The following is a 13,009-nucleotide window of genomic DNA, read 5'->3' on the forward strand; positions in this document are numbered from 1 at the left end:
TTTTTAACTCCATGTTTGCTTCAGGAATCCAACTCTGGTGAGCAGAGAGAGTCTTTATTCCATAGAGGCAAACCAAAATGTCCAGAAAACAGGCCGATTACGCTAAGCTGGAAAGAAGCAAAATTAATTTACTGAATGTCCTTCTGCAGCATCGCATCCATCACCATAGTAGAGACATTCATCTGTCCTGGTTTCTCTCTGCACCATAAGCAAGACTTTTAATTTATGCATCTTCTAGCCAACTGTGCGAGGTTTGTAAAGTTTGCTCCCACAGTAAAACACCGACCCAAAACGAAGAGTCATAAAAATGAGGTTCTGTTTGTGATTGATGTGTTTTGCTCTCCAACATCTCTTACTGTTTAAAACTAAAATATCTTGTGGAAGACAGCATCTGAAACCAAAAGTTTACAAACCAATAAACGACACACACACCAACATGTCTCTAGTTAGAATTACCAAAATAATTTCAGAGATTTATTTACTACTGCCTTCACAATCAGAGTCTACTGTCTCTTAAAAGGCTAAATTGTCATGATGTGTGGTTTTTGAAACAAATAGGAACTGGAAATTATCACTGGAAACGTATGTAGAGACACAAACTTAAAAATGATTTTAGCAGGAACAAACGAGGGGAAACATGAAATGAGTGAACGAGAGAAGGAGGTTAAATAGTGAGGGATGAGTGGAAATGAAAAAAGAGCTAATTATAGGTGAGTGGATGCAGCTGGGGTAGAGAAAAACAAGGAAACGATAAATAAGTTTTCATTTCTCCCTTCTTTTCAGACAGAGTGGTAAACAAATAATTTTGTTCTTGGTTATATATGCACATGTTTTTCTCTGATTTTCTTAAAACCTGTTTGAAATAAATAAATTAAATGATTGATTAAAATAAAAACAGCGAAGAAGGTGTAAAGAGTGTCAGGCTGAAGGTGAAGTGAAAGATAAACAAGAAAAGTGGAAACACCTGGACCTGAAATAAACATTAAAGAGAAAAAACATGAAGCATGTAACATAAAGATGAAAATATGGGAAAAGAAAGAAACAGAAAGTGTTTGGGGAGTATTCCTCGAATGAACACCAATAGTTTAAACGTTATTGAAAGATTCTAGTTTAGCTAGAAAAGATCCTAGTTACCTTCTCTACCTTGTCTCAGTTTTTAGCCTTTATCTGCAAATAAAAGTGTAAAAACTTATAAACGTAAAGCTCAAAGGAAACAAGCATTCATGCAGTTTTAATAACTCAAACACACAAACCTGGACAGCAATCAAAAGAATTGATCCAAAGCTCAAACAATGCTAAAGGTAAGGAATAACATAAAACACATGCATGCAGATTACACTGAGGTTTGCTTCAAGCCCTAAAAAGAGTCTTATCACGCTCTTTGTATGCTGAGTGAGTAATCTTCTTCTGCTGACTTAAATATTATTATTATTATTATTATTATTATTATTATTATTATTATTAAATATTTAACTAGACACAATTAATGGAGCTAAAATCTCCTCACAGCTCTTGTGTGATATATCGAATGTAAACATCTGAAATGCCATTCATTCCCACATTCACACTTTGGGAGCCGGCTGATGACACTTTCTCCCCGTGGTTTTTGCTCTGTGCGCGTGGATTAAGCCTCAGCGCACGCGGCTCTGCGCCGCAATGTCCGCGCGTCTCGCAGTGGAGGAGCGCGTCAAAGCTTGTAACACATTCCAGCAGAGAGAAAGCGAGAGACGCAGAGCCGGCGTGTTTGTGCGAGAGCGGGAAGAAATGCATGAATGAATTCTTGGTCAGACCTGAGTGCCCATTACGCACATGGCGTTTCGTTTTCCACCGTTATCAGCTATGGAGCGGAACATCTGGGGTTAGTTCTCACGATATAATCGGGCTACGGAGAGGTAAGACAGATAACACTAAGAATGTGTTTTTATGTGTTTGAGTCTTTGCTGCAGACATCCACTTTCTGCACAAACTGGAAAATTAAATTTTTTTTATGTGTTTTAGATCAAACAAAGAGGAACAGTTTCTAATAATAAACAAATAACAGGGAAAACCATTTAAAAATACAATTAGACTATTAACTTCACAAATAAATTGTGGCATGTTTATTATCCGAATTTATTATTTTAATTTAAATAAAGACAGGAGTGTGATGGATGAACACAGACCATTTCTCTAAATCATTTTAAAGACTGAAATATTTGTTGCATGCAAGAAAGATAAATTGCAACGTGAATTTGGATTCCTGAAGCCGTTCATTTCCTAATGAGAGCTCCTTCATGAGGACGGGCTGTCCGCCACCCATTGTTCCTCATTACGCACAGCAAACTCGCTGTTATCCATAAACTTTCTGCCACCAGGTGACAGAGGGAGTGAGAATGGATGCCGAGAGTCTTATTAAACACTTCCAGCGAGACCCGGAGGCCACTTTAATGCCGCTGTCAGTCACCTCTGACTGGCTGGACGACGGAAACGAGACCACCGGGAACCAGTTCCAGCAGCCCGACTGGCAGGTGAGAGAGGACGCAATGAGTGAATGAGTGATTCATCAAGAAGTCAAATTATTTCAATATTTCCGTTCAAAAAGTAAAGACAGAGTGTTGATGACTCAAATTAGTTCCTCGAATGATTGTTGAGACTAATAAAAAAATAATTTTTAATAGAAATTGTCTGAAATAGACAGGTGATGATGTAGCAAATATCCTGCTTCTTTTTCAATGTTATGTTGTTGTTTCACTCAACTTTCCACTAACAGGCTAGTAACCAGTTGATCAGCTGGTTTGTGACGTCACTGTCGTATTGCGCGGTTTTGTAGGTGGTCCAAAATGCAGACGGGAACTTGGAAACATTTTTAATGGAGAGGCAAACTTAAAGATACCTGGATGGTTGCAAATAATAACACATGAAAATCCAACAGAAGGAGCCAGCGGAGAATAATGAGGTTAATAAACAGACAAAAATGCTAATAATGATAAAAAAAAACCCTCAAAAAAAATTCTAATTACACACTGTAAAAAAAGAATCTGATTTAAAGAAAAATACCAGCAGAATTTTATCATATTTATACAGTAAAAACCTTGTAAATATGGATATAAATACAGATTTTACCATATTTATATTGTTAAGTTCTGGCAACCACAGTTGCTGGTATTTTACCGTAAATTGGAAAAAAAAAAATTTTTACAGTGCAGGTAAATGAATGCAGCTGGGGAAGGGAGCAAAGGAAAAGGGTGAGTGTAAAAACAGACAAAAAGAAAATGGAGGGAGAGAAAGGAAATCTGTACAGAAAGAGAAATAAAACTAAATCTGACAGAACAAATCCCAAAAATATCAAACAATAAGAAAAAAATGAACTAACACAAGGAATTAGCTAAAATGGGAAGATATAAGAAAATAATAAAGACCAAAACAGAAAATAACTGAACTAAAATGTCCAAACAACAACAGTTAATAATCATTCATTATTTCTGTGTTAAGATGTATATTTTAGGATCTTGGATTGTTTGAACTTGGTTTTGTCATTTTTTGTGTTCCTTAGTTTTCATTTCTACTTCAGCTCTTCCTTGGCTAGCTCTGGGTTCAAGTTTATTCCTTGTCCCTCTGGTTTAATCATTCTATTTATTTACTCACTCTGTGTGCCTCCTGCTCCCTTCACTCACACCTGCAACCCATTAGCTCATCAGCCTCTGTCCTTTGTCTCAACATTCAGCCTCCCAGTAGTTAAGCTTCTCATTTTCGGCTGCCCCTTGCCGGATCCTTTCGTCTAACTTCACTTCCTCGTTCCACTCCGTGTCCTCCTCGTGCTCCTTTACCTGGTTGTTCATTGCATCTATTATTGATCTTTTTCTCTGGCTCCTTTGTTTCTTTGTAAGTTTTTGACGTTTTGTCATTAAATGATATTCAGTCGCCACCTCCGTCTCTGCATTTGGGTCCAACATCAATCATTTAACACATCATGACAGGATAATATTTTAATTTTAAAAATAACTGAATTTGCAAATTCATTAAAAGTAGCAGAAATAATCACTTCATATCACATTGTGTGTGTTAAAAACACAAATTAAGTCGATTTACTGAAATAAATACACTTTCTGATGATCTTCTAATTTATCTGGATTTGTCTGAAAGAGGCAGATTGTAACTGATAATGGTTCAACTCTTCGTTTCCCAGTGTTCTCCTGATCATCTTCCTCCTCCTCTTCCTCTCAGGTGGCTCTGTGGGCCATCGCCTACTCCCTCATCATCCTGGTGTCCATCACCGGGAACGTCACGGTAATCTGGATCATCCTGGCTCACAGACGCATGAGGACTGTAACCAACTACTTCATCGTCAACCTGGCCTTTTCGGATGCCTCCATGGCAACGTTTAACACCCTCTTCAACTTCGTCTATGCGCTTCACAATGACTGGTACTTCGGCCTGGGCTACTGCAGATTTCAGAACTTCTTCCCCATCATGGCCATGTTTTCATCAATATACTCAATGGCTGCCATCTCAGTGGACAGGTGAGATAATATGTAAACTATCAGCTCATTCATGCTTGTCGATGTGCCATAATAAAAGCACTTGGTCTCTTTTTGGTAATGTGGGAGCTGCTTTGTTAGTAGACATACACTGCAAAAACACAAAATCTAACCAAGTAGTTTCTAGTGCAAATATATCAAAACAAAATTCAGTGTCTCAAAGAAAAATCACTGCAAAAACACAAAGTCTTAAGTATTTTTGTCTAGGGTAAATATCTTAGTACACTTGAAATACAACAAAACTAACTAACAAGTAACTTTTCAGCAAGAAATAAGATCTTATTTTAAGTTAATAATTCCTTTGTATTGATGAAAAAGCCCTAGCTACATTGGAAGATTAATTTACGTATAATATGGGAAAAATGCCTTGTAAGTGAAATAATCTGCCAGTGGAACAAATACTTTTTCATCCATATTAAGGAATTATTTACTTAAAAAAAGCTCCTATGTCTTCCTGAAAAGTTTCTTGTAAGTTAGTTTTGTCTTATTTCAAGTGCACTAAGTCATTTACACTAGAAACTAGACCAAAATACTTGGTAAGATTTTATATTTTTGCAGTGACATCAGCCGACTAAAAACTACTTCCATGTACTTTACAGTATGCTTGGCTACAGATGTGTTAGGATCCTCAATTAAAGTGGAATAAACCCAGGACAAAAACAGATGAGTTTCATATTGTGGGGGGTTAGTTTATAAGTAATTAGATTTTTAAATCTTGATATTAGTGACATAATCTGTCAATGGAGAACTTTTACATCAAAATCAAGGAATTGTTTACTTAACACAAGCCTCTGCACCTTGCTGAAAAGTTACCTTTAAGTTAGTTTTGTCTTACTAGAAACTAGACAAAAATACTTGGTAAGATTTTGCTTTTTTTTGTGTCAACAATGGCAAACAATTTTACTCGAAAGTGCAAAATTGAATTGGGAAAAAACAACCCACATAAAAACTAGCTACGTTCTTTTGCTTCTTTTCTCATTTGTTTTGCTCATAATGCAGAATTTCACTGCAAATCAAAGCTTTATTTTTTAAATGTTGGCATTCGAGGCAACTGGAACATATTAGATTTATGAAGAAGCAGCCTTTTCATTTTTCACATTTTCTTCTTAGATCACATAGCACCTCTTTGTGAAAATCATTTAGTTACACTTTATGAGCAGAATCACTTGAAATTATGTTAAGCAGCAGCCATACAAACTAAGCTGCAGCATGGAGGAGATGTGGGTCAACACACAGCTGCAACACAGATGTTATTAATGCTTACTGAAGCGTGGATGGTCAGTCTGCTGATGGTGAGTCTGTGCTCTCTGTATCGCCTATGCGTTCCAAGTTACAACTTTAAATTCACTGCAGAGTAAAGGTTCATATTTTTATTTAATTCTGTGTGTTTTCCCAGAACTAATTCACACCAAATTTTGTCTGAAGGAACCTCACTAAAGAACAGCTAGACAGTAAATAAATAATAATATATACGGTGATAGGCACGCGGTCAATATCAAACATCTGCTACAATATTCAATATGGGATATTTATTAAATTCTGATCCAGAACCGCACAGCATTCTGGGAGATGTAGGCAAAAGGAAAGACTTTAGCCACTCAAACTCTCGCGTCCAGCTAAGCTAGGTTGGTGGAATCAACTCACTCTCTCACTCTTCTGTTACCTAGCAACTCACTCACTCTTTGGTTGCCTAGCAACGACTTGTTTGGTAACTGGCACAAATAAAAAGCAGTTTCGGGTTTTGCCACAGGTGGCTCATATCTGCTTAAAAATAAAAACACAACAGTGTGGAATGAAAACTGTGGATAAAAGAGGAAAGGTCATGCTACCAGTTTGGCAGTACTTCAGATATTTAAAACAAAAAGCTAATCAATTATTATTGATAGTAACTGATATGAAATGCTTACACTGTGGTATGTTTTTCAGCCATATTGTCCAGCCCTATCTGGGAGTTTGAAAAGAAAGAACATAAATACAACAAACATGGATGCCTTGTTTCAGAAGTACTTTCTATGTTAGATTTATGCAGCTAAAAGTGACCTTACATTTAATCTGCCACTCTTTAAATTGCAGAGTTAAAGTCAACATTATTTGTGTTATTTTGCTGAAACCAACCCTGGGTCAAATATGAACAAATCCAGATTTAACTCAACAAGCGTTGTTCTATACATTTGACTCAATACTGAGTTAGAGTTTCTCTCCAAAAAAATGGCTTAAAGTTAAAATGAATGTTCCAGAGCTGCAGGCCTCTGTCTCCAGCAGGCAATTAAATAGGTAGGGTGCACTATGGATGGGGCATCCCAGGGAAAATGATGGTGCACTTTCACCCTGGGGCAATTTATAGAGGCCACTGACAAACAGTTGAATGTGGGAAACAAAATTAATGGTCAACATAAAATCCTCGACCACTTTCTTGGTTCTTTTTAATTTCAGAGCTGCCCTCATTGTTTGTGGCAGACATTTAACAAGATGCCTCTAACGTTCCTCAGAGGTTCTGGTCCATTTTGACTTCATGGTATCATAGAGTTGCTACAGATTTGTCAGCTGGACATCCATGACACCGATGTCTACTTCCACCACATCCCAAAGGTGTTTGATTGTATTTATAGTTGTGGATTTCTTAATACGGGGAACCCTTTGTTATGATCAGGAAACCAGTTTAAGTGGACTGGTGGAAGCAATCATCAGATGATGGGTAGGCTGTGGCCGTAAAGAGATAGAGATGGTTAGCAGCAATACTCAGTTGTGGTGTTGCTCTAAGGGATAATAACAATGACCATGTACAAATATGCCACACACTATTACACCACTACAGACTGAATTACCGACATATGACAGGATGGATCTATGATTGGTTTTCTGATTTTCTGGCCCATTCTGATCCCACTATCTGAATGATGCAGCTGAAATTGAGACTCATAAAACCAGGCAGCGTTTTTCTAATCTGTTTTTTCCAGTTTTGATTAACCCGTGTGTGAAGCTGTTTTTACTCCTTTAAGCCACTTTTGCTTCTGGCCAGACTTGAAAAGGTTTGCTTCCTCCAGAAAGACAATTCAACTCAGCAACATTTTCTTACTCATCTGTTTTCTTTTGGGATGAGTCTTGCCAGCAGGGTAACAGAGACAAAAACCCCCACTAAACATCAGAAATAACAATAAGCTCATTTTGATTTTTAATATCTAACTAGTTTCTTAAGTCATTTTTTAAATAATTTACTTTTGACTAAACAGTGAATGAAACCAGTAAACAAACTAAAGCATATTAGTAATGTGTTCAAACACATTGAATCAAGCAATCAGAAAAAAATTAGTTTCCTGAATTAAACATGAAACCATGTAAATTTTGAATGTCCATTACTACAAGTTTGTTCTTCCTGGTAAAATAAAGTAATTTCTTTCCACCGTCGCCATATTCTTACTGAAAGAGGAGGGATTGGTGCAAAATTAGTGACTCAGTGGAATTGGTTGGGTTTCTGATTGATAACTTGATAATTTCCAGGATTTTACTGCACTGGTTTGCAAGTTGTACCAAACTGGCTCTGAATAAAACATAATTTCAACATCTTTATATGACGGAACTGATCTAATGATACAAATGATTTTCAGGGGAGTTTCAGGTGAAACGTCTTTAGATTTTTTTTTCTTTAGTTAAATAAACTCTCATACAATTTAACTGAATTAACTCAACAGCCTGGGTTACAATGTTTGATTAAAACTGTCCAACTCCAATCCCTTCAGAAAAAAAGTAGCATATAGGTTAGAGACTTAACATTTTTTATGGTGTAAAGGTTTGAACTCTTGACAGCATGGTAGACTCTGTATTTATTAGAAGTAGAATATTTTGTCAAGGAGAGAAAAACAGAGTGCTTTTTTTAATGGTTCAGAGCACATGTGAGATGGAAAAAAAGACTGGATGATTTACAGTAGAAAGTGTTTCTTACAGAAAAACAAGGAAGAGTCAGAGTGTCTACAACAGGAACTGTCACGTTCGGCACATTTTAAACTGAAATATTGTAAACCAAGTGCTAAACCCCGGCTTTAGTATCCCGTTTTGGAAAAGACCAAAAGGCCATGAATGAAAAGATTTTTATAACAATGTTTCAAGACAATGAAGATGGTTCTCATAATCTCTGAAGTATGAACAAAGTTTCAAGATTTTGGATGAACATATCTGGAGAAAAAAACTAAATTCTCATACCTCAAAAGCATTGCAAAGTCAAGAGTTAAAAAGGTTTCTTCAAGAGGTAAGAGCAACTTATTCAAGCTGAAAATGTTACACCAAGAAGCAACCAGCAAACCAAACTACCGTCATTCACTCAGGGATAATTGTCATGTTGGTATTCACTTTTCGTACCCACATGCAAGAACACAACCAGAAGAGTCAGAGTAAGTGAACAATAATAATGAGTTTATTGATTCCAGGGGAGAGGGGAAGGGAATGAGTACTGGAGCGGATGACCGGGTCGTCTTACTGTCAACGAGAAGCAGAGGGTTAGTGGAGGAAGGTGAGTGTTTTTCCAGGAATGAATCGAACTGGTTCTTACCTGATCTGAAGGTGAGTAATAGAGAGCCGAGTGCTGGATAATCGAGCCTCGTCGGAGGGCGGACAGGTTTGCTTGCGGCGGAAAGAGCGGAGTACGACTTGGTCCAGTTCCTTTTCTCCAGATTGGGTTCGGGCCAGGACCGACAGATCCTCTGCGTCCCGAAGGGGAATCCACTGGAGACGGACCGAAGACTGGGGAAGGTGAACACACGAGGGGTGCCGTCCGACCGGCAACGTCGAGGGAGGACACATGAGGAAGGTAACTCACAGACAGCGAGGATCAAGAGCTCATTCTGAGCCCAGGGCTGACGGCACACAAAGGAACAGCGAGGCGGCAACAGGATAACCAAGGTAAGCTAACACTCAGGCGATGAGAAGTCGTTCAGCCGCTGCTTATATCTGCAATCCACGCCCTCCAAACAAGCTACAGGTGTGGCCACGGGGTTACCCCTGCAGCTTCTCAGGGGCTCTGCATCTGGTGACATCTAGTGGATGCCCAGAAGAATGATGGTGCTCCAACAAAAATAAAACTCAAACCAAATGAGTGAAGACGCTCCAGCACAACACAAAAATGGCTGATTTTCACACTTTAATCTTCTAGTCATCTTGATCTGAATGCACAATTAGATTTTTGGTTATCCAAAGACAAAACAGAAATGATCACTTTTGATCTCGACCAAATCTCATCACAATAATTTCATGCTCTGCCGGTCTCAGCCTCCATAGATTTAAGCATGAAGCCAGTCCTTTATTGGAACACGTTTAATTTATCTAAAACAACAGTGCAAAGTATTTTAAAATGTGCTTAGATTGAATGTTTTTATTAAGACACTTCAAGCACACTTTAAAAATAAATTATATGTAGTTTTGAATTATTCTTTAATCACAGCGGCAGTCCACTTTCTCCAGGGAGAAAACCCCATTATTCTCATGATTTTTACATAATAGGACTCCTCAAATAGAGTTATTATTCAGCCAGGTTAAAGAGTGACATCCAAGCAGAATGTAAAAGAAAAGAAGCCAAAGATTATGAAAAGCAAGAAAAACACATGAAAACACACAATCACAGCTGCTGAATGCCTTGAAGAAGGATGTTAAAAACATGTCGTCTTTATGCAAATCAAATTATGCAATATCTCACCTCATTAGTCATGAAACACTCACGCTGTCTGCCCTGAATGGTTCAGATGTGTGATTCACAGGCTTAGCCTAATGATTAGACGATGGCGATGACACCACTGAGTAATCCTGTTTTGCTGAAAACGTCTAGTATTCTTCTTAATTTTCACAATATACATTGTTCTGACCTCTTTACATGATAAGTATAATTTGCATCATTGGTGACTTATTTACAATTATATGTTAAGCATAACTGATTTTTATTAAAATTATTCACTGAATTTAACATGATTGTACGTAATTACAAAAAGGTGAAGTGCAACATATTTAAGCATGATTTATTTTGGAGAGAGGAAGTCTTTTATTTTGAAGAATACTTAACAGGATCTAGTTTTGTTTTTCGTCACTATCTTGCCTTCGGTTGCTAGGATACGAACAGCCGTTGCCTTTATCTGCTGTCGCCGTTGTTTGTTCAATAAAAACGGGACAGAAAATGTTCAGCGAAACACGTGAAGAAACTTTTTCTCCTTAATGTACACTGTAAAGCAAAACGTCTCTAATAGCGGCAGCTGTGCTTATGTGCTTACAGAATTTTACCGTATATATACGCATTTTTACCGTCCTTTACGTATAAATACGGATTTTTACTGCGTTTGTACGGTGAAATTCTGACGTATATACGGATTTCACCGTATTTAAACGCCAGAATAGGGATGTTCTTCTGGCTCTGGGCCTTGGACGGTTGGCACATACCCTCCGCCTAAACGTTGTCAGGACTAGCAATCCATACTGCCGTTGAAAATAACTGTGTGTGACCATTTTGTCTGTAGATTGGATTATGTTGTGTTATTGCTGCAATGTCAGCTGGTTAGGACATACCCAGAGGGAGGCAATCAGGTTTCATTCGTAACCGTCTGCAAAACAAACCTGCTTTTCATTCCCTGTCTCTACTACAGATGTTAACGCCATCCAGTGTAGCACATTCCTTTTAAAATTTGATTTTGTGGTGTTATAGCCCATTTCTCCTTCTTTATAAACTTAGCACCAAAAGCTTGAAAGTTGTTCCTTACTAATGCCCTTTATCCATCTTTATACTTTTTCACACATCACAAACACAAAGTTTGATATATTTTGTTGTGATTTTCTGTGTTGGACCAAAACACAGTAGTAAGTAAGATTAAGATTTGTGGAGAACAGGACTAATTGTCCTGTCAACAGATTTACACCACCTAGAGTCACCATGCCATTGCCTGGCCTGTTAATTTATATGCCATATTTTAGGAGTTTTGCATTTGCAGCTGCAGTTTTTCAATTAACTTGAGGGAGTGATTGTAATTAAATGTCTGTCCAGACAGAATATAGTCTTTAGGGAATCCTGTTTCTTACTTTAAAATAATTATTTCCTCTGGTTCTTTTAAAGGTACATGGCGATCATCCACCCGCTGAAGCCTCGCCTCTCCTCCACCTCCACAAAGGTGGTGATTGCCCTGATTTGGATTGTGGCCTTCTCGCTGGCTTTCCCTCAGTGCTACTACAGCGTAACAACATTTTACTACCCCAGGACGGTGTGCATGGTCGACTGGCCGGATGATTACGGAGGAACCCACCAGCTAAGGTGAAAGAGGGAGACAAATGAAAAACACACACAGGGAGCATCAGAGTCAGATTTCTATGTGTGTTTTATGTATTTATGCACAGGATTTAGAGGGTGTCCGAGGGTTTGGTTTCTTTTTCTGTGTGCATGTCAATTGCCTCTCTACTTCCTCTATATGCAGAGGTGGGTAGAATACCTCAAAATGGTATTCAAGAAAGAGTAGCACTACTTCCACATGTTTTTACTCAAGTAAAAGTAAAAAGTAGCTGTCCAAGAAATAAGACTAAAAAGTATTTGGTAAAAAGTCTCCTAAAGTCCTGAGTAACTGATAATTTAATATTAAAAAATTACATCTTCAGACAGACCAAATTATGAGGTTAAGAGGACATTTTGGTAGTTTAAAGAACCAAAATGTCAATATATAAGTAGCAAAAATTAACAAAATTAGATAAAAGAAAACATTTTTTCCCAATAAGTTTCTTTCAATAAAAAACTTGTGAAACTTTAACAGAAACTGCAGTTGTGTCTTTTTCTGGTGATTTTCTTTTTTTGGTTAAAACATGTTTATTTTTCATTCAGTGGGTAGAAAATCCAGAAATTTTACTCAATTAAGAGTAACACTAAAATAAAAAGTAAACAGTAGCCATCCAAGAAATTACCGAAGAATAAAAGACTATTTGGTAAAAAGTCTACTCAAGTACTGAGCAATCGATCAAATTATCAGTAATTTAATGTTTAAAAATTACATCATCAAACAGAACAAAATCTGAAGTTAAGTTAAATCTTCAGTATTTTAAGGACCAAAATGACAATAATCCATATAACTAACAAAAAATAACTAAATCGGGTATTTTTCTTTTTCCCCAATCAGTTTCTTTCAGTAAAAAACGTGCAGGTGTGTCTGGTGAATTTTTGGTTAAAACATGTTTGTTCTTCATTCACTGGGTAGAAAATACAGAAATTTTACTCAAGTAAGAGTAAAAAATACTTCATAATAAAATTACTCAAGTAAGAGTAATGCGCACAGTGTTGTAAAAATACTCCTGTTAGTACTTTTCCAGGTAAATGTAAGTGAGTAACAGTTGTTACGTCAATCCGCGTTTCCCCATCAGATACGGTTCCCCCTTCGTCTTCTTGCCGCTCCGCCCCGCCCACGCGGCAAAATAGGCGCGTGCTCGTGATGAGCACTGAGAAAGCACGCGCGTGGCAAGCACGCGCTTGTTCGGCGCGCTTGTCT

At 37.6% G+C, this 13,009-nt stretch overlaps 1 protein-coding gene and 1 long non-coding RNA gene across 2 annotated transcripts; one reads left to right on the forward strand and one right to left on the reverse strand.

Moving 5' to 3' along the window:
- The first annotated feature begins 1,533 nt into the window (after nucleotides 1-1,533).
- On the forward strand, nucleotides 1,534-12,041 carry LOC106964174 (neuromedin-K receptor-like). The gene is made up of 4 exons (XM_015059525.1): nucleotides 1,534-1,892; nucleotides 2,355-2,507; nucleotides 4,204-4,499; nucleotides 11,599-12,041. The coding sequence occupies exons 2-4, from the start codon at nucleotides 2,373-2,375 to the stop codon at nucleotides 11,795-11,797; spliced, it is 630 nt and encodes a 209-aa protein (XP_014915011.1). The 5' UTR covers nucleotides 1,534-1,892; nucleotides 2,355-2,372; the 3' UTR covers nucleotides 11,798-12,041.
- LOC106964175 (uncharacterized) lies at nucleotides 8,907-10,392 on the reverse strand. Its single transcript, XR_001428339.1, has 2 exons — nucleotides 9,061-10,392; nucleotides 8,907-8,987 (listed from the first exon to the last, which is right to left on the reverse strand). It is a non-coding gene; the product is annotated as an uncharacterized LOC106964175 (long non-coding RNA).
- Nucleotides 12,042-13,009: the final 968 nt, after the last annotated feature.

The sequence above is a fragment of the Poecilia latipinna genome, unplaced genomic scaffold (genome assembly GCF_001443285.1).
Source record: "Poecilia latipinna isolate Pla-1442-1.1 unplaced genomic scaffold, P_latipinna-1.0 Scaffold1633, whole genome shotgun sequence".
Taxonomy (NCBI): Eukaryota; Metazoa; Chordata; class Actinopteri; order Cyprinodontiformes; family Poeciliidae; genus Poecilia; species Poecilia latipinna.

Bases quoted from the DNA above. Each gene is read 5' to 3' on its own strand.
- LOC106964174 (XM_015059525.1), top strand. From the start codon at position 2,373: ATGGATGCCGAGAGTCTTATTAAACACTTCCAGCGAGACCCGGAGGCC. The intron at 2,508-4,203 runs GTGAGAGAGGAC...TCTTCCTCTCAG, and splicing joins TCCAGCAGCCCGACTGGCAG to GTGGCTCTGTGGGCCATCGC. The intron at 4,500-11,598 runs GTGAGATAATAT...GTTCTTTTAAAG, and splicing joins GCTGCCATCTCAGTGGACAG to GTACATGGCGATCATCCACC.